General features: G+C 38.4%; 1 protein-coding gene across 1 annotated transcript in view; it reads right to left on the bottom strand.

Annotated features, from left to right (window-relative positions):
- AFF3 (ALF transcription elongation factor 3) overlaps window positions 1-22744 on the bottom strand; it is a 325490-nt gene that overhangs the window by 272596 nt on the left and 30150 nt on the right. The window contains exon 2 of the mRNA XM_086481828.1: window positions 4324-4444. Coding sequence (XP_086337954.1) covers window positions 4324-4444 — 121 coding nt within the window. The remainder of the gene's footprint in view (window positions 1-4323; window positions 4445-22744) is intronic.

Below are 22744 nucleotides of genomic sequence, written 5' to 3'. Positions count from 1 at the left end.
CAAAGGGAGTGGAGAAGACCCCTTAAAGTTATATGAAAAAACACAAAAGATGTAGCAGCAATGTTGGTTACTCTGGACAATTGAGGATATTTTTGTTTTTAAGCCTTCAAATAAAATTGAGTCACTCAAACTCAATTATTTTTTTTTAGCATGGGTTGGACTAGATGATCTCCAGAGGTCCCTTCCAATCGCTATCATTCTGTGATTCTGTGAAACAAAAATGTAAGGGAAACTCCTCTAGTTCAGAATCTTTTATTTCAGGGTTTCCTGTTAAAAAAACCTGAATCCAAGCAAAAACACTCTGTAAATGAGTGCAGTGATTGCCACATGCTAACTTTCAGAGGACTACAGTGGAAGTATTCCTAAATCAGACAGTCCTGTCTTGCTTGAAACTTGTCCCCTCAAATTTCAAGGACACTACCTTGCAATTGTGTAAAATACATTACAGCTTTCTGATAAGCATTTGTTACAATGCTAACAGAGCTGACAAGATATCAATAATATATATGGAAGGGAAGTGGGGAGGGAAAAACTCAGAAGTGTTTCATCCGAAACACTGCTTTACAATAAGATGGTCAATCACTACAGCTTCATCTCTCTGCATATGCAGCTGTGGTTGTCACAAGGACCATGTCCTGCTATGAAAAGAAATATGAAGCATTAATTCACACACAGCAAGTGGCTTAGAAAAAGGATGTTCCTTTGCTTCACAGGAATCACATCAACGTCTTATAGAAGAGGAAACTACTAATGAGGCTTCAAAATTGGGAATTACATCTGAAAAGGAAGAAGTTTTGAGATATACTCATGGTTCTCCTGGCGTCAATGAAATGGCTTCTACACTTGGGCATTTCCTTGACCAGCAGAATTATTTTCCAGAAGGCAGAGAAAATTTTCTTTTTACCCAGTGTATCTCTTCTATGCTTCCAGTGGATCCTCCACCTCCTGTAGATACCTTGTAGAGAGATATTGTTCCAGCTTCCCTCTATGGGGGGAGATATGCCCTTGGGCCTGCATCCAATCTGATTCCGCCAGCGTGTATATAAGATTTCCTTCCCTGCCAGGAGCACAGCGACAAGGACCACCAAATGGAACAGGGTCCCTGACACCCACAAGTCTCCTGCAGCACAGACAGCTTGTGGGGCAACTCTCCACTGGGCTGCCTCTAGGCCCATGAACATAAGAGAATTTATGTGCAAGTTTTGCCCCTAGGAAGTCCAGCTTCCCTAACAGAAGGTCATTCTTCCTGATGGCTGGTATTTGGATGGGAAGGAAATAAAAGCCTAATTGCAGATTATCTGTAGACTACCACTAGCCCAGAAAAGTCAGTAGATTGTCTTCTACATGGATGTGATGTGAAGGTCACACAGAGACACCTTGTACCGAGAGATCCCAGAAAAGCACAAGAATAATTGCAGCACACTGATCTAACGCCAGTACCACGGCACATGCTGACAACTGGTTGGTGTCGTTTGTTTCTTCTGGATACACTGGGGACAACCTGAGGTGAGAAGTTTTTGTGCTGAGCTGATCTCATCCAGAAAAGTTCATCTACATCCTTTTGGGAACAAGATGGGATATGAGGTAACTTGTTATGAGCTTTAGATGTAAAAGTTTGTCCTATTATTTGCTCTGAAATATTGTTGGCCTTATTTAATCATTCACACAGGGAAAACAGGATCATAAAATAAGTAGGAAAAGCATTCTGTGCAAACATTTAGAACTTACAGTGCTCTACTGTTCTTCTGCCATGCAAGATGAATCAATGCATTTGAAGACTGCAAGATCCAACATTTCTAAAATAAACCTCACGGTTGCATGGAAGGCCATTGGAAATTTCTTCTTCATTAAAAATACTGATATGGTTAACGAGGCAAGGCATTCTGTCCAGGAAATACCCAGAAAGAAGTTCCTACTTTTTCACCCCCTGTAAAAGACATTTTAAGTAAAAGATACTGGATTTCCTGTAATCCTTCATAAAGGGTTGCTATGGATACTTTGAACAGGATAAGGGGCAACCCAAAGAGTCAGGATTTTTCAGAAAGTCTGATGTTACAGGAGTAGTGATATTTGTCAAGGTGAGAGAGGACGTAAGATTTAAGAGATTTCCAGTCTGCCTTTGATTTTCAGATATGGCCTTCTGAATGGCAAATCCTTTGGCTTTAGGTCATGTTTCTCAAGCTGTGCAGAGGAATACTGAATTTAATCAGAGCTTGCAGTGAATGTCTGCTGCAACTTCATTCCCTTCTGTAAACACCTAAAACTTGAACATGATCTTTAAAGACAGTAAGAGTGGGTTTCAGCTTTGTTTTTGCAGAAAGGTTTCTTCTTTTGCAGTTAGCCTCTCTCCACGATAAGATCAAAATGCCCAAGCCACAGCTCTGCACCCCCACACTGAAGGTTCACAAATGCTTGGATGAGTTCAGACAGCTCAATGGTCCATTGCCAGCATAGACACGACGTTCAGGGTACACCACTACTGAAGTTTTGATGTCCAGTACTGTCAGAATGACTGGTCATCCCAAGCAGCTGTGACTGTCACACCAGCAGTGATGTGAGTGAGTTATACTGCTGTCCTGGGCGTTGCCTTTCTGCACGTTTCCTTCACAAAGCTAGCTGCAGGATGTATTTCTGCAGCACCTTCTTTACACACTTGTCCAAAATAGGGACATAGTGTTTAAAGATAAGAAGCATGGATGGAGTCATTATTCTGATCTCCCCATAGGATACCCACTCAGTATCCTCTCTGCTTCTAGAGATGGCAAGGATTTTTTCATCCACTGCTATTAAAATGGACGGAATTATACTGTGGTTGCATAAAGGTGCCTTCAGACATCATAACTCAGAAACTACTGGTGTGTCCATGATACATTAAGTCTGTGCCATGACAGTCAATATATTGGCACACAATAATCAAAGTGCATAAAATATTCCAACTATATCACTTTTATAAGTGATTTGAGCTTCAGTATTACTAACTTTAAGTACCACAAACAAAACAGCATCAGGGACACAGCAAAAGGATAGACCCTTTTTGTGAGGGGTCTATTTGATTGGACCTACCAAATGGAAAATTATTAAGTCCCCATTGCAGTAGAGCCCTCATGAAATGAAATGCCAAGACACAGTTGACTTAATGTTTTCAGGCTTTTTTCCATGGATTAGCCCTTGATTGGTCTCACAGTAGACTTTTTCAAGTAGAGCCTTGAGGAGTTCAAGACATTTCCCATGGTTTCTAAATGCCTTTGTAATGAATCTGAAATGCGGGCAGCTGGAGGTCAGCTTAAAGGCAGACAGAGCTGTCTTCTATCAAGGGACATGGTTTGAAAGTGGTAGATCTTTCTTTTTTATTAGGGACTAGAAACAAACAACAATCTGGAAGAACAGCAACCTAAAAGCTGACCCTGGAGCATGGGCAGAAACACGGAAGTCAGGTGCAGAACCCAAGTGTCAGAACCCAAACAAGACTGCTGGAAAGAGACACTGAAGCACCCAACGCATCAAGGACAACTGATGCTGCATGGAGGGAAAGGCGTCACGTGGTGGTTGAAACAGTAACTTGGACATTACTGGAAGGGCACAGTAAATAATACATGATGATGCTTTGATGTACACAGGCAAAGTCACTGGGTTACCTGGGGGAGAGAAGCAGCCGCCATGGGATACTGCTCTCTGGTCCTGTTCACAAGGGCTTGATTTGCAGGCTTCTGTGAAGTGCAGAAGATCCTGCTTGACAGTCCTAACAGGGAGTGGGGAGAGACAGATGTGCCTCATCACACTACTATTACCATGAAGAATAAAATAGGGAGTTGAGACTCATAAGTTACTTCTGCCTTTGGTGAGGGCAAAATATGTCTAGCAGACAAATTTTGTTGGTAATGCTTATAGGGGAAAAAAAAAACAACAAACACCAAGATATTTCATTGCATTAACCTTGGTCAAAGAATGTTTACTGTATTGCCTGACCTTCACACACAATTGTAACACAATTGTTTTCTTCTAAGTGTTGCCAAAACAGGGCACTGTCACCTTCACCTCCTATTTTTAATTCCATCTCAAATATTGTTAGGATATTTTTAGGTTATTTCATTCTCGTGTGCTGCTGAACATGGTAAAAAGCTTATACAAATATAGGTATAGATATATAGATATAGATATAGATAAAATCCAATTCTAAATGAACCATAAATGTTCTCTGTGAATTTTGTGAGGCTAGCACTTGCGGGAGGGTGCTGAAGCTTGGACAATGCCTTCTCCAGGCTGCATTTCTGTACTGTGGAATAAATAAATAAATAAATAGCCATCCAGCTGGGAAGCATCTACCTTGTATGGTTCACTGAAGAGGGAGTAACTCGTGTTAAACGCACCATCCTCCTGCTGGGCCTCCTGGTTTCTCCTTTCCCATTCTTTCCTTCGCAGCACGTTTCTATCCGGCTCGTAGACACTGCAGCAAGAAGGAGGAATAGCTTTTTAAGAGTTAAAAATTAGCGGGCAACATATAAACCAGCGTGAATTTAAAAGTGAAGAAGTCTGGTCTGCAGACAGATGGCAAAAATAAGCAAAAACATGAATCAGATGAATGCCAGTCCAAGCAGGCTAGGGAGGCTCAGGTCTCTGGGAATGCTGGTGCTTTCTTCACACAGAGAATAGATAATTAAATTCTTACAGAAGAATAAAAAAGAAATCACAGGGCAGGATCCAGTCTGCGTAGAACTTCTCTGCTTGAAATGTGACAAAGGAAATATCTAAGCAACTTTGACAAAGACTGAAAGCACTCTTAAGGCAGATGGTAATTACAGCTATGAGTAAATAGAAATTATGAACATATTTCCACTTATGACATATCCTCTGAGTGTTGTATGAGAATGCTCCTTTTTTCACATGGATGTGTTTCTGTAGTGATTCTTTCATTAACTAGCTCCCTAAAGAGCTGTTAAAACTACATGCTGTAGTGGTTTCCACAGTTAGGCTGCTTCGTCTGATCTCTGTTAATCAGCCAAGTCGTGAAACTACTACTGAAACAATTCCTCTTTCTGATGGATTTGACACTATCACAACTTCAGAGCATGAATAAATGAATACTGGCATGATAGTGTACGTATGGCTGGTAGAGTGTAGATGGAGAGAGAATAAGATCACTGCATCACACAAAAGTATTAATTTTCAGAAATTAACTAGTCTGGCTCCAATATAGACATCCAGAATAAAAATTAACTGTTTTTTTTTCTCCAGAATTCTATTTTAATTCATGACAACATAAAACAGAGAACCCTTTCCCTGAATTTCCACAGAACAACACAGGTTCGCACATTTCAGTCTGTTAGGTTTAATCTCCTCACAAAGGAAACCAATGTGTCTAATAAGGTTTACGTGTTATTTCAGGACAATGTGATGAGTATGCTGATTGCCTATTTTGCTTAGCTCAGCTAATGCCTTTCTTCTGGCACTGTAAATCTGTAAAGTAGAAATATATATTAATGTCATGTAAGTGCACCATGTGTTAATAAGAAAAAGATTGTCTTGCTAACCAGCTTCCCAGTTAGCAAAACATATGTTGCATCGGCTACCCACGTGATGTTGTTACCTAGTACGCCTCAGGCAAGGCAGTCAAAAGGCCAACAGCTATCTGATTCTAATTCAAGACTTGAGAGAGCTGAAAATACATATGACATGTTAGACTCTATTAGTATTTAAAAACAATGCCTTAGCAGTCACCAAACGAACACAAAATCTTATGTTTACTTGTTAATGCTGCTGACTCAAACTGGACTGCTGAGTACCCTTCTGATGGTTCTGAGGGCATCTGAGGGCAGATGACAAATGCAGAGCAGGGCTCTCAAACACGGGGGTTTATTGTGAACACAGGGCTTTATTGTGAACACAGGGCTTCAGTACAGCAGGTTGGAGATACCTTCCAAACACCAGTTTGGTTATTCCACTTACAAATGGCTGAGGTTTTTTTGATTTTATCCCATATTTTTGGTGAGCAATGCATGTTATTCACGCCAACACGCTCTCTTTGAAAAGCAGTGTCATGAGGAGGTGATCACAGGAGTGGAGTTTTGGACATGGAAGATGCCTTCCTCCAGGAAGAAGGGGATAAAGAAGGCCTCCCCATTGGGTCCCTGTGAGCAGAACTCATCTGCTGTACATGCTTCTGAGGCCAAAGGCAGAGCAGTTGTCATTTACTGCTACGTGAGCAATGGTCCTCAGTTACTGCATCACACTATCTGAGCATACTCCCATCAGTTAAGTCAGGGTAAAAGACTTTCTAACAACAACCTCAGTGTTTAAACTAGACTTTCTGCCACACTGAATAGCTGTTGTTTGGTTGGGTTTTTCTGGAGTGGTAGGGATCAGGTTATAACTTCATCCTCAGTTACGTTTCCCCATCCAGAACATCTTGACTCTTTTGAGAGTCTCGAGACTTTGCATTTGGACTCTAGCCTGCAGTCAAATAGAGATGGGCAACTCCCCTGAGATTAATTATAATGCTGATCTCTACCTGGTTTCTAGGAAGTAAACAAGTGCAACATTCTTCACTAGGCCTCACAACAGATTTAAAAATGCACTGGTGTGATATTACTGAAGTGGAAGGACATTTTAATCCCTTTATTTGATGGAAACGTATTTAATGAAGACATACAAGTCGTCAGATCTCTGAACCCCCTTCCTGAACAAGAAGTTCACCGTTGGCAATGCAAGGCAAAACCTGCAATAATTCAGAATGATTATGCAAATAGCAAAACTGTGTGACAATGCCTAATATGCCATCTATAATCAGTTAAGTTAGGAAGAGCTAGAAGTTAAGAGTTGTATTCCTTTGGTAATACCAGATGGCAAAATCTCTAGCATTTGTGAGGCTGCTCCTTATTTGCATGAACATTGCAACAATCACATTTCCTTAAACGTATGTCACCAAATGTATTTATTTATTTTGGTTCAAGGAGAATACAGCCAAGTGCTCTAACTGTCTTTATGGCAAACACTTCAGTTAGTGGAAAATGATCCTTTCTAATAGTTTTCTTCCTTTTTTTTCTTTCTTTAAAATTTGTAATTTAAAACAATCCCAAACGTACATGTACCTTTTTAATAATTTACAGTGTGTTTCTTTTACATAGCTAAGCCATGAAGAACAGGTTCATGAAAATCTCAATTTTTTTCCTCATTGGGGCATGTGTGCCTATGTGGGTGATGTATGTATATATATACATATATCATATGCATGCTCACACATCAGTTTATTGATGAAGAGTTTTGCTAGTATGGGCCAAAACGTTGAATCAATTTTGCAAGACTTGGAAACTAAAGAACGTGTAACCATTCATCTCTCAAAAGTCAGTGTCACTTATATCTGTTTCATACAGGTCAAACTCCAAAAGGATGAATTTAAACAGTTGTTAAACAGTATATTGTTATTTTTGAAATGCTGCACCTGTTTCTAATTCATGCTCAAAAGACATGGACTGAAGCATGAGTAAGAAGTCAAATACTTGCATAAGTTATATATGAATAAATACTGTATTATAAAAATTACACTATCTCAAATTTAGCACACTGCTTTAAAAACACCCTTTGATTTATCTCAGCCCTAAGGCAAGAGACATACTGGACATGCCAATTAATTACATCCAAATACCAGTGCCTCAGGCTCAAAGCACCTTCAGCACACCACCACCACCACCCAGTCACAGCCACCCTACCTTCTCCGCTTCTTCTAGGACACTTTTTGAATATTTCACTCAGGTAGTTTACAGATCAGAATATCAATGGATTGCCAAACTTCTCAGAGTAGGTATGTTTAACAAATTTTGGTCTGTTGCGATGCCTTTTGGAAGATTACCTCGATGGCTACCTGCTCTTTGGCCATTTGCTAGGTGAGCGTGGCTCCCCATGAGACAAGTCTCAAGAGGAGAGCCCAGACACGCTGGTGCCTGATGGGAGGGTGGCTGTGGCACCAGCATCCCCACAATACTGACAGAAATGCTCATAGCTTTCTTCACGCTACTCCTGACATCAGAAGGAACCCCTTCCTTTAGTCCTTAATTAGAAATAGACAGAGATGGCTCAGGGGACAGCCTAGGAGCAGAGCAATAACCTTACTTGAAAAACCTGGGACTGGATTTTATCTCCTACATAACCTTACCTGAAAAACCTGGGACTGGATTTTATCTCCTACAAAGTCCAAAGAGTTATGTAGTCTCAGGCTAGGCTGAAAGCAATCATATAAAAAGCCTGAAGTTTTAAGTGTTGAAGAGTCTTTTTTCTTTCTTTCTTTCTTTCTTGCTTGCTTGCTTGCTTTTATTTTCTTTTTTCTTTTTCTTTTCTTTTCTTTTCTTTTCTTTTCTTTTCTTTTCTTTTCTTTTCTTTTCTTTTCTTTTCTTTTCTTTTCTTTTCTTTTCTTTTCTTTTCTTTTCTTTTCTTTTCTTTTTTCTTTTCTTTCCTTCTTTTTTAAAGCACACTTTTTCTGACTCAATCTACCTATCTCAACTATCACTACTTGGAACAACTTAAATAAAAAAGTCTAATCTCCATGACGAACTGGGTGGAGAAAAAGCATGCACGTATTCTCCTGTCCTCCAGTTTTAGGGAATGCCCACATCTTGCATTCAGAGGAAGATGTCCTTTTCCATAAACTAAAGCACTGCACCTTCACTAAGGAATTACACGCCTTTGCAGATGTATGGAGTGCATTAATGACGCTACATGACCTTTTCAGAAGCCACAAAATTGCCACATCACTAAGCAGAGATACCGTTATTTTGTTACGAGATCACCATCCTCGCAACAGCTGGCATCTTCGATGCTGTAAAAGGTATAGGTAGGTAAATTGAAAGCAAGATTGCTGATGCTCCCCTTGCCTTGCATCAGCTTATTTTCTGGCAAAGGAAGGGGGCAGTGGCTCGGGCTGCCCTACCAGCATGACAGAGGAAGGTGTTACTGGGCTTATACACACGCCTGGCAACAATGACTGAACTTGTTATAGTTTACAGTAACCTGCAATCTTGCCTTTGCCTTTCCAGACCTTTCAATATCATTTTCCAGTCCAAAGATTTAGTTCATTATTCTTTGAATTGTGAAGGCTTTGCAGCACCACCTCATCTCACCACACCTCCCCCGCCCCCCCCCCCCACTTCCTTCTGCCTCCCCACGCACATAAATACTGTGATATAGATTTAGCAGGAGTAGCTTGTTTACTTGCAGTTAATGTTTTTGACCCAGGAGGCTGATCTCCTTCACTCCAGCAGGTCTGCCGTGGCACTTTGCACAAAACTTTCAGAACTTGAAGTCTAGACATATTAATAACAAAAGCAGAGCTGACACTTCATGCTAACATGCAGCAATTTCTCAAATTGGCAAAACCACCATTCCCACAGGCTCCTGGCAGGCCTTTGCTAGGGAAGACCTAGATCCCATTTGCAAGGGCCGAGCTTCTTTCCCAGGTTTTCTCAACTTCCCCATTTGTGCCCAAACTGATCCTTCTTCTTCCATAATCAGATTGAGAGGCTCCACACAAAACACCATCAGACCGCAACAGCCGCTCCCAGCATCATGGAAATGATACCATCCACCTGCCACGTGCAGTCCCTGAATATCCCCTGGGAGTGTACAGAGCTGATCATGATCCAAATAAACAAACAAACAAACAAAAAAAAACCCAAAACCACAACCCATACTATAAGTGACTAAAAGATACATGCATTTCAAGAATAAAACTAGGCCCATGAACAAGTTTTCTGTGAGGACACATATATCTTTGAAATTAAATTTTAGCACACGGTCATTTCTGAATTATGGACAAAGTTGGAACTGCTTCAAAACCACGAAAAACAGGCAATATTTCAAGAAAATAAATTTTAAAATGGTTTACGGGTTATTCTCAGCATTTCTGCACAAATAGTAACCTGGCACAGAAGTCAATATACTAAACTCCAGGCTGAAATGAGGACATTTTCTTAAATATTTAATAGCCTAATTCTCCCCTGAATTACCACATTTATGCCAAAGTAGCTAAATAGAGTAACTCAAGGGAAAAACTTATACAACACAATAAAAAAAACAGTCCAACCCTGATGCAGGACAGTGATTATGAAACTGAATTCAGAATGGAAATTGGATTCTGAATTTAAACATGCCTTCATTTCTGTATCTCTGCAATATCTTAAATCACAAAAGGACTAACCAGCCTGAGACCTTGTAGAGGCAATAGCCCCAAACATTTTTAGAAAACAGTCTTAATTCTGACAATTTAATTACAACAATTCAGGTTATTTTGCTGGCTGAATTGCTGTGCTTAACACGGAAGTGCCATCATTTAAAGCCTGTTTTCTATTTCAGTGTTCGTGTCCATGGTTTTCACTGGCCAATTTCTTGGTACCAGTTCCATATCCAGATAAGTGTAAATGATGCTTGTTTGGTAACTAATTGCTAATGGGTTATGGGGAGCTCTTAGAGATGGCAACCTTACATTTTTGAGCATTGAATGTTTTCCCTAATGACATTTGAACTATCAGTTCAATTATAACTAAGGGGCTGCCTTTGATGAACAAGTGGCATAATCAATAAAATACTTTTCTAGGTTGCAAATGACATTTCAGACTTTTTATCTAGCTTAAACAGCAGAAGTTAATTTGAGGATTTTTACAGTATTTTTTCCCATTTACAAACAGTAACGCCATGGGGTAAAGCAATTACTCTGATTTACTGTTTTCACTTTGATTGAACATAAAGATATAGCAGGGTCTCAAAAAAGCAGTAACTTAACAAACTGTGCTCCTATCCACAGACAGATAAAGTACCTGCTTTGCTGTTTCAAAGAGTTTACCTCCAGGCAGCAGCACAGAGCAAACATCAATCAATGACATGTGTCTAAGATGAGATTGATGTTTACTCTCACAGCTTTTCATCTTACATCCAATAAATTATTTTTCCTTCACCAAAATGCCTGGTTAAATTTCATTTTTCACTTTGCAGTATCAGTTTTAAAACTTTAGCTTCCAGCAATTTTAAAGCTAGGATTCATTGACGCTTCAGCTTTCACAGCCTGTTTATGATTTGTATTAACCATGAAACACTACCATCCAAACATGAATATGATCAGGGGGAGCTGAGCTGGGGCTGGCCACTCGTGTGGTGGCAGGTGTGGGCTAGAAGGTGCGAGATTGCTTTAATTATCTGCCTGGAAATTCTGAGTCCGAAACCAGGAGCTATATTTTCAGCGGCAGATATATCGCATCTACCAAATGAATGCATATATACATATCATATCTGCAGAATAAGCATCTGAGCACTCAAGGCAGGTTTTCTGAGGGCTCACACTGGCAACTGGAAGGAACCAGGGAAGGACTAATTGTGGGTGCAGTTATTATCTTATAGGTGCTCACATCTGATATTCACAAAATGTGGGTACTTTGCACGCAACCTGACTGAATTTTAAATATGTACTGAAATATTGAGAAAAGCTAGGGTTGCAATTGAGACTGGGATCTAGGCTGTTGAGTCAGAGCAGTAAACATCACAACAGAGGAACATAAAAAAAATCTAATTCAGTTCAACATCTGCTTGTACAAGAGTACCTCTTCCAGCTCTGCTACAGACAAAACATGCCCATTTTCTTCCCTCGCTGGAGTTCTGCCCAATGAGAGAAACTGAGACATAATTCAAATTGGTTTTCAGTTTCAGGAAAAATAACTTCATCACATTCTTAAAAAACTACCAGTCCCTACCTACAGCATACACAAATATCCAAAAATTCACCATTCAATATCAATGGGTAACTCTATATTCAATGCCCTACTATTTTCTTTTTGCTGTTAAGTGCTGGTGCTCTTTTTATAACCCTAAAACTGCTAGCAAAAATACCTAAAACAGATGAAGATCTAATAACGACACTGAGCCAAGCTAGAAACAGAACATTACTATTACTTTTAATTTTGCACTGCGCTAACAAATGTATTGTTTGAAAGTGTATTCACAAGTTACAAATTCACCACTATTTATAATCTTACATCTGGAATGGGTGTTTCTTTTTCTTCACAATCCAAAATGATATTTAAAACCTCCAGAAATTAAATGAAGATCTTAGCTGTCAAGAAACAGACACTGTAGATGAGATAGGGGAAAGGATTCCTTTTATATCCTCATCCATATTTTCCAAGTGGAGTGAAAAAAAATACCATGTCTGAAGAGCACAAACCAGACAAAGCACAGTGAAGCCCTTTCATTTGATTCTGCTAATGTTACTTTCCTGTTGTAATTAAAAAATACAACAGCTGAGGGGATCAATAAGGAATCTTTTTTTTTTTTTTCTGCCTAACCTAACACTGCTGAATTCCCTGGGCTGCTACACATGGCCTTACCTAACTTGGTGATGCCTGTATCTGATCCAGTTTCTTCTTACATTGCTTCCCTGCCAGAGATGTCAGACAAAATGCCCCATTTGTCTGTTTTTCTCCACAATGATTTCTGCTTTCCATGGCATCCTTATGCATGGGAAACTGTTCCAGTTATCATCTGCCAAGCTTGTGTGATTTTTTTTCCTTGAAACTTCTTCTTTGGGCTCCTTACAGTCATAATTAGTCAAAAATGATAGGGTTTTTTTTTGATCAGCCACCCGGCTCATCTCTGTAGAGGATGTGTACACATAGGCAAATTATTCATGTAGTGTTAGTGCATATCCTGAAGAGTTTACAGACTGAATGTTGCAATAAACTGAATTTACTCCTATCACAGCGTGATTTCTAGGGATGTTCTAAACGTTTTAAATGTAATGAAAAAAGTCTGGCCTTTTAAAAATCTATTTGACATTTTGCAGCAAGTGTTTAATACTTTATTCAAAATGTTTGTTGAGTTTCTTATTGATGTGTTTGCTGAAAACTGGATTTCAGTCAATAAAGATCTTCAGTGCTAGTTTCAGTAGTGAAAAAATGAAAACAGGTATCCTGAAAAATGGAAAAAATTGTTTTGTCTCTATGATCTTTCTCTTGAAAAAACCTCTTTTTCAGAAAAAAACACCACCTCCTTGCTCCCATTTTTCTCTAGTAATTTAAATAGCCTGTTCTTTCCATGGGTTCTGTACAGTGATCCATCTACCCACAGCTAATTGCTGGACTGAGAAGTACACCGAGGTATACTTCACATAGCACACAAAAATGGAAAGCTCTGTAACTGGTACAAAAATGTTATTATGCAATTGACCCTGCTGCAACTTGACTTAAAGAAGCAAAAGCAAAGATTGTAATGAATCATTAAGGCCAGATCTAAGCGCACTTTGCCACTACAGAGATAACACCAGTGTCTATTAGAAAACATTCCTGGCACAGTAGGAAAAAGAGCAAAACTTTACAGACTTCCATGGATGACAAAGATGAGTAGTTTTAATATAAGTTGTTAAATGCTTTTGGCACCACTAAGAACCCCTATGAAACATGACTGAAAGACACACAGAGATTCAGTACCTAAATGTAAAGGTTGTGAAAACTCTTGCCTATATTTATATTCTGTGCACTTCATTTTAGATCAACTTTCAAAATTATCTGATGTCCAAAAGGCACCAAAATACAGCACTGAAGTACAGGACACAGGATTGCAGCTTTATGGAGTACTGTACTTTCACAGAAAGCCAAAGTACAGTTTTTCATTATGAATGTGTCAGCTGTTAGTAACCATCAAATCTATGACTCATGAAAACGTCTATAGATGTTTTATTAACAAAGCAACATTTCCAATTTGCTCTTACTATAATGGATAATGACTGAAGGTTCATCAGGGTTAATCAAGAAAATGATGTAAATTTTATATTGTATTATGTTTCACTTGGCTTAAAATGGATCTTGGACGACAATCTTTTTTATGTGTTTAACCATGATTTACAGCATTATGGAAACCACACAACAGCCCCAGTGTGGAAAAAAAAAATTATGAACAAGTCAGTGCATAAGTCATCAGTTTTTTACGTATTTGCAGAAAATCACTTCTTGGGATCTTTAGCAGACAGTCACTGAGTTTGGCTTCTGTAGAAATAGAATCAATGTTTTGAGATGCCTTGCTTTAATTTATCTTTCTTTCGTATTTTATAGATAGATGCAGACATTATTATAGCATTTTATATATTACAGATGAGCCATCACAACAGGTAAGGCTGAACTGAGTTTTAAACAGATGTAAGTTGGCATTTCTACATGATAAAAATAAATTTGGATGATGCTAATAAGTGCACATGCAGATAAAGCAACAACCGAAGTAGTTAAACCCTAAGCCAGCTGTACAGATACAAAAAGAACCAGCAACTGTAAAATGTGTAAATAATAAATCCACTAAAACCTGTACTTTTGCTTACATGAACACCTGAAATGTAGCTCACTGTACAAAGAAATTGTGATTGTTTTTAGAAATAGTTTGTTTGTATCATAGTCTGCAAACATTAAATCTTATTATGGGGAATTATGAGGTTCCATCTTAATTCTGTTCAACTGAGATAGAACTACAAAATGGAATTAAATATATATATATACACATATAAAAACCTAAACCCAAATCTATCTACCTACCTAGTGCCTGCATAGACAGGTTGCTTTCACAGAACGAAAAGGACTATAAGAAGTCTGGGTTCAACAACTTAAGCAAGTTGTGGTTCATATATAACTTTAAGCTACAAAGTGAAAAAAAAAGGCTTATATAGAGGATGTATCACTCTTCTTTCACACGAAACTGGTGTTAGACAAACATGTTGCAATGCACCATACAGCTAGCTAGCTTCTCTAAAATCCATTGTATACATTTAAACTCCAGCAAAACGCAAATTTCTTCCCAGTTTTCTTCTGAAAATCAAAACCATAAACTGGACCTGAGGCTTATGCTTGACCAAATAACAGTATGACCACATATCCTTGGAACCTGGACAAGAAAAGTACACAGTACACACACCATGTGACTTTTTTCTTATTCACTATATCCTGCTTGCCCTGTGTGGCTCTGTCATATTTTGATGTGTAGCCCCAAGGGATATGCAATCAAAATTAGGAAGAGAAGTTAGCCAAAACTAGCATACCAATGCATAAAAGAATAAAAATGGGTACATGTTAAAATGATGAAAAAGTTAACACTTTTATGCCCTGTAACTGGTATAATTCATGCAAGTTCCTTAACCATTCTAGTCCCAATTCTTCCTGCCCATGAAGATGACTAAATCATAATTCATGCTGCTCACCTTCAGAGCTGCAGAGAAGCACCCACGTGCTCCCTTCCTTAAGTGACATGCAATGTGAAGTGAGGTGTTTTATTTCTTGTTATAGAAAAAAACCCAAATAAACATCTGAAACAAACTTATCTTTTTTTTTTTGGTTCATGCCTTGCTTGACACTGCTGCTGCTTAAGAAGAGGGGTAGTGACACGGCCATGCCACAAACCCAAAACAACATGTAACATGTTTGAAATACAAAACCCTGGACATAATAAAGTCCAAAATAAGCTCCTGTATTTTAACTTGCAGAAACAGCATGACTGTTTGAGTGCTTCACTTTCAAGTAGGTTAAAATTTATTTAAATATTTCCAAATCTGAAGAAATGACATAAAAATTAAAAAAGATTATCCAGAAGTTTTAATGGTTACAAAAGACATGGAAGTCATTCCAGAGATGCCCATGCAGGGACGGTGCCAGAGAAGATGCTGTCTGTTGGAGGGGATCAGCCTTGTTCCAGTCCAAAGTGGAGAACAAGCGACCTGATGAAGTCAGATACATTGTCCCCTCATACTCTAACAGCTGCCTCACTCTGACAACTTTTTCTCAGCAAATTTTAGCTTTAGCAATAACAAAAGTTTATAAGAAAGGTTTAATTTTTACTCTCTACTTTATTTGAAGTTTCAGTTCATAAATGCATATTTGTGTCACAGTAAATTATCAGGATATCATTTACCTGTATAGTGTAAGGTATAAAATATTTCAGTGTTTCATTTTGAAAGTGGTAAGAGGTATCTAAATTCTATATATTGTTGTAAAAGCATGAGGAGGGATCTAAATTGTATGTATTATTCTAAAAGCACAGGTCTGGGAGATGTCTACAACATTTCTATTTGAATCTTCCATAACAAAAATCCCCTTTTATTATGCTAGGAATCTTAGAAATCTCTGGGTAATTTTTCCTGGAAATTTTTTAAATGTTTCAAAACACTGGACTTCAGTTTGACCTTCTCTCATTCCATTCAAGAACATCGAATTTGTGTGTCTTCATAGAAAGCCCACCAAAGCTGGTTTCATGGAAACGACTTAGGAGGACTAAAATCCTTCTCTGACAGGTCATGCATAAAAAATGCCAGAATTTCATTTTCTCCTGTTTCACTAAGATAATAAAATATAACCAAAAGGAGTTAAAACACACATTTAAAAAAAAAAAAAAGGTGGGGGAAAAAAGGCTGAAGGAAATTCCCCTGATTTTCCAGTTCAGAAAAGCTAACAAAATGGTGATGCTTAAGATAGGAGAACTTCTCCAATGGAAAAAAAAAAAAAAAAATCCATACAGGAGGAACATATCCTGCATCTTCATATTGGTGGATTATCAATCGATGATCACACAGTCCTCTGGGGATGGGACAGGATTGGAATGGATAAGATTTTGAAGACAAGGCAAGCTCTGCCCTGACCACTATCCATGAAGTTCACATTGCTAAAAATCCAGCACTTACACGAACGCTAATCATGCACTTTGGATTTAGCTGATCACACACTCTCAGGCTCTCCAGTCTTAAAAGTGATGACAATCATAACCCCCACAGTAGATACCCAAATTCTTGTTAAGGAGTAACATTTGAACCTCGTGGAAGGAGTTTAACATTTTAAAGACACAGGACGACTCTGGTAGAACTAATAGCACATTTTTTCCCCACCAAAAGCTAGCACATCTCTGCACGTCGGAGGGGTGGTGTCCCGGGAGTGGGCTGTAACACCAGCAAACAGCGTCACTACTCCATCAGTGTTACTTGCTGGCAGAAACCTGAAATAGCACAGAACAGAAAGCAAAAGAGCTGCTTGCTATCCCCTCTCCAACCCCTGCTAGATGGCCCCATGGTGGGGAAAAAATGACATGGATGAGGGTGGGAGAGAGCACAAAACTAGACCACTGCAGGTGAACTTTATTTTTATTTGACTCCAAACAAAGCACAGTATAATTCACACTTGCTACTGGAATATCCCAGTGCAAAAAATAAACAGAAGCTGTTATTAGCAAGAGAATATTTTGTTGCTAGCATGCCATGTTAAGCAGAAAACTGCTACTACATTTACCGTTCCTTAAAACTTTCCTATGTAGCAACGCTGATACAGCTTCTCAGTAACAAAGGAAATGGCAGACAATTATTTCATTCTAGGCAATGAAAAGCAAAAGACTTATGTAAAGATACTCCATTTGGGGTTTTTTACTACTAGTAAAAGAAAATAAGCTTCAGTTTCCAATTTGGGACTGTTTCTTGAGGAACCGTGTAATACACATGTTCAATTTTGCTGTGAACTAAAATAATATCTCAGTAACTCAATGACAAAGGTTTGTCAAAGATTCCTGAGTTTTTAGGTAATCCTAAAGAACGTTTTGCTGTTCCTGACATGGGAATTACCTAGACTACCTAATTTGATACTAATGACATACCATGAGAAAGACCAATAAAACTTTATTAGAATCTCAGGAAAGAAAACATGAAAAGGATAATGCACTAGATAAAAGGAATTGTCCAGTTGGGTAGATGTATCTATCAACTGAAGATAATATTATTTAAACTTATTAATTCCAAATTAATCTGATCTCTAGCCATTTAAAAGCCTAGGTTTACCATCTTCCAACATATCTCATTCTAATACACAAAACAGAAAAACTAATATCGCTCTGTGTATCTCCCCAGGGTCAAATTAAACTAAACAGAATTCCAGAACTTCACCTCCCTTAATTAATCTACTTGCTTGAATGCTTGTGAAAATGTATAACTCTAAAATGTTAACTGGTTCTCTGAAATCAAAGAGGAAAGCACTTTGTCATTAACAGCCTCCCACTTCCAATGTGGGAACCATTGTACTGCGCAGCCTATTTGATGTCCGTTGTCACGAAAGCGTGCAAGGAGGAGCAATCTCTTTGGTACGCAGCTTCAAAGCCACACAGAACTTCCAGCTAAAATACAACAGGCATGTAAAGCTACATTGGTCTTAGGGAGGAGGTATAAGGCAGCAGGTTCCCTGAATCTGATGTGACCCAGAAAGCATCCTGCCGCAGAAGAACCAGCTGAATCATTCATGGTCCCATTTGGGTCCCATTTTAGCAAGCCTAGCACACAAAACGCCTCCTATCCTCCAGGTCTTCCTTTTACTCTATTCCTGTTGCCCATGTCTTTTTGATAGCAAACTTCATCCCAAACTGACCTACAGCTGGGGCACTGATAAAATGCACACAGTGAGTGGCGTGTCTGCCCTGGGGACCTCTGCTGTAGGAAAGAGGCAGTGTAGCTCAGAAGAGAAGAGACCGATGGATACAGGAGTGAGGTATGAGAAAGGACAGATTGGGTTTGTCTGGTTTAGAAAAGAGAAGACTGGGAGACACATGATAATGATCTTCCCACCTATAAAAACTTGTTGCAGAGCAGACAATGATGAATTGTGTTCTCAGTCTGCTAGGTCACACAACTTAATTTGCAGCGGAGGAGATTTAGATATGATTTTAGAAATGCTAGCTAACTTAAAAAGGAAAGGCTGGAAGAGGCTGGCTATCTACTCCACAGCCTCCTTCACGGCTTCTTTATTTCAGAACAGGTCCTCGCCCTGACCCTGTCCCCACCAGCAGGCAGTTATTGTTAAGATTGCTCCTTCTCAGCCAGGTTTAATACACAAAATAAACAAGAACAGGGAATCTTCATCCATTGAACAACACAGCGGCCTTCCCTCCTTCCAGGTGAGTGACAGTGCTTTACAGTATTGTATGGCATGCCTTTTCTTCATAAGTACCTGCCTGTTAGCACTTACCAAAGTAAGACTAGTTGTCCCTAACAATTAAGACACCTTTCCATGAGGAACATGCATGAAATACAGATTATTTCTGAGCCGGGGACCTATGGAAGTCCCTATGCAGCTACCCCACAATCTTGAGGGACTTATATGTGCTACAAAGGTTAGACTCTTATCTATCAGGCTGGCCTAGGTTTGCTTGTCCAGCCTTAGAGCTGAGAGATGGAATAAAGGTTCTATGCAGTCCAGCATTTGGAATAACTTTTGTTTGTTTTCATTATTTTTTTTTTAATACAGGCTAAAAGACAGAGAGACTTCCTTCTATTCAGTCACCAAATTCAGAAACTAATCTGCAAGATGTAACAGCAGGAACATCTTTTCCATCATTTCCGAACGAACCATGTTTAGCTGATACAGAGACATGCAGGGCCTGCAAGGGGCATATATGCAAAAAACAAGTAGAGCTTTTCTAAAATACCATGCATTGGTGATCAAAAACGCTAAGCAATCTCTGACACTAAAAATTCCAGAAGGGGTGCTACTCACAGCAGCTTGTAGTCGCTACTAGAAATTTACTTTTGATCCCTCAAACTCGGTGGCGCACAAAATATCTGAATCCTCTTTTACAACGACAGAAAAGGCAAGGGATGAGCAAGATGATTTTGTGACCCAACATCACAACTGCTCCCTCAGTCACCAAACTCAAACTCCTAACATCTTCAGGTGATGTGAATGGCATAACTCTACTCATGTCAAGGGTGCTATTTTAATTTATTCCACATGAGAATGGAGTAAGATCTTAATTATGCCCAACTGTATACATATAAAGCCAAACACAAAGCACCAGCCATTCAGAGCCAGCTAAGGAAGATTCTAATCAGTGTGGACCTTGGGGACACCCAGGATACATGGTTGAAAATCACAGCTGGCAAGAAGTTAACCACCTCAAAACCTGAGTCCTGGAGTTTAAGTTCACTGTAGACTGTACACTAAAAGGACTACTTTTTCATTTTCTCTCAGGATTTGCAACTATGAGGCAAATACAGTCTATCACTCACTTTTGGAATAGGAAGTCATGATATTTGAATTCTCCTACCATGTGTCACAATTTATGACACATCAGAAGACATTGTACAAAAAAGAAATTAAACAATGCTGAATTCCTTTTGATAGGCAAGCTAAAAAAAATTGCAACAACCCCAGCCCCTGTCAGAAAAATTCTTTTACTTTTACAGGTTTAGAAAAAAAATTTAAAAAGAGGAAAACAAGTTGTCTGTATGGTGCAGGTACACAACAGTCGGTTGTGGGATCTGATGAGACATCTTCTATCATGTGAAAATTATAGCATCTTTTGTCACAAATTAAGGTAAACTTTTTTTTTTTTTTACTGTTTTGCATATTTTTGCTTGCTTGTTCACGGCATTCTTTAAGGTCCATCATAAAAAGAAAATACTTTTGGCAATATTTATTTGTAGAGACAAACATCAATGCTAAGCACTTAGCAGTACATTATGTGTTTTTGAGGATGCACTCATAATCAAAGTATTTTATTGCACAATAGATATTATTCTGTTTGTACTTGAATTCCTCCAAACTTAAACTATTCACAATGTTTTATTTCTCAGCATACATAACCAAGAACACTGACTGGGGTGATATTGTTAAGTATTCAAACAATTCCTGCACATCACTTACTTACAAAAATAATGCCTTTGGGTAAATATATTTGCTTTCTCTTTTTCTTTGCCTTTCTTTTGTTGGTGCCCTTACATGGCATGTTTTTTTGCAAAAATGAACCACATTTGCTCCATTTACTGTTTAACAGAAATAAAGCATGAAAAATGTTATAAGCTATAAATAAAATCATCTAGTATTTGTATTGCACTAATTTGTCAGGGGTTGAATAAATGTTAATTATACAGCTTTTTAAAAATCAGACTTGTTAATGTCATTTTTAATTTAGAATGTTACACTGTAAATGTTTTCCATTGTGTTAATTTACACCTGTTATTACAGCCTCCATTATTAGGTTTACACTGGAACAGCTACTTTGTGCCATTGAAATTTGCTTAAAACAGCAGAAACAATTACTAATTAGAAGGGCATGTTTACTTTAATTATATTTATTTCCTAGTCTAGTTTTATATGTAGCACACTATGAAAGTGTATGATTCAATTATCCAAACCCATTTATCTTAAGCAATTCCTCAAATGAGCACTGCTTAGAAAGACAGCAAATTCTTTCAGCACTACTTTGCCTCATAAATTTCATAGGTGACACTAATAAATACATATGGTGACTGGGTATCGCTTTCTATGTGACCTCACTGCTTTCTCCCATTTTTGCTAATGCTTATTCAGTAATTGCAGATTACCAGAATGACATTTTATTTAAACAACAAGCCCGACTGTTTTAATCAAAGATTTTAAACCAGTGACATGGAGAACCATCTTTAGCATTCATAAACTCAGAATCAATACAAGATAAGCATTCGGCTCATTTAGTTACCCGCACAAGGTGAAACTACTACTGATACTCATCCACTGATATCTAGAGCTAGTCTCATGTATTACACAGTGATTTATAAATTTGCAAATCAAGTGCAATTTAAACTTCTTGGGAAGAAAAAGTTAATGTCTTTATCCTTTTCAAATACGACTCTTCGAGTAGTTTTTTCCAGTGAAAGCTGTATTATCTATCCACTCTCACAGATTAAAAAGGAGAGCCATAAAAATTCTTTACAAATTACTTCCCTGAAGCTCATACCTAGTATTATGTTTTAAACCTGAAGTGAGGATTAAAAAAAAAAAAAACAACCCACAAAAGAGTTACGTTTCTAATTGGTAGCTGCTAATCTATGTAAATGATACTGGCAGGTAGTATGACATACTGATGCTTTCAAATAACATTATTTCAGTACTTACAACAAAATTCATTACTCTGAAAAATAAAACTGAAGATAAAATTGTACAAGCCAGAGGGAAACCCGAGTGAGTTCTACATCGCAAGGCACTCTGTCTCATTCAGCCATCAAGGTTAATGCATTTATACTATCTCATGGCCACTGCATGGGCATAGCAGCTGTATGACACTCAAAGTGACTACAATGGGTCTATAGCATCCCAAACAGGGGCAACCATTGCCTGTGGAATGATGTGCAACAGCTCTGTGTATCAGCAATGCTACATACAACAATCAAATATATTAATTCAGATGATCACACTTTGGACTTCATGGGCCACGTTTTATACCTTCCACCACAAAGGGAATTCATTCCTAGTTTAATTTCTTTTTAACATATAGAATGTAACAAGAATGATGAAAATCTAAACTTCTAATAAGAATTAAGCCAGTATCCTGTGTGGCCAAAGATCATAGACCTACCTTCTCCCAACCCACTGCAACACAGAAAACACTGCATAAATAGAAAGCCTGATGTAATTCAGAAAAAGCTGCTATTAAAAAGTCAGCATTTTAAAAAAGCTAACAGAGACACATCTCAGCTGAGGCAATTATTTTGTAGGTTAAGAGGAGAGAAATACTGCTGCAATTGAAGATTTGTCTTCACAGGGGTTCTCAGGAAAGTCAAGGCAAAACAACTGAGGGAATGAAGTCAGTTCCCAGTCAGATGAACTTACATTGTCGCAGCTTATCCTTCCTACAAGAGGAAAAGGGATCAACTGTACTGATGTAAGATCACTTTGAGGATGGACCAAGCATGTTCATGTAAGGGTTTAACAAACTTCAAGGTATGCACACTGACTTC

This window comes from Leptosomus discolor, chromosome 1 (assembly GCF_034619465.1).
Source record: "Leptosomus discolor isolate bLepDis1 chromosome 1, bLepDis1.hap2, whole genome shotgun sequence".
Lineage (NCBI taxonomy): Eukaryota > Metazoa > Chordata > Aves > Leptosomiformes > Leptosomidae > Leptosomus > Leptosomus discolor.
The sequence above is the reverse complement of the archived record's forward strand: the minus strand, read 5'-3'. Positions and strand labels throughout refer to the sequence as shown.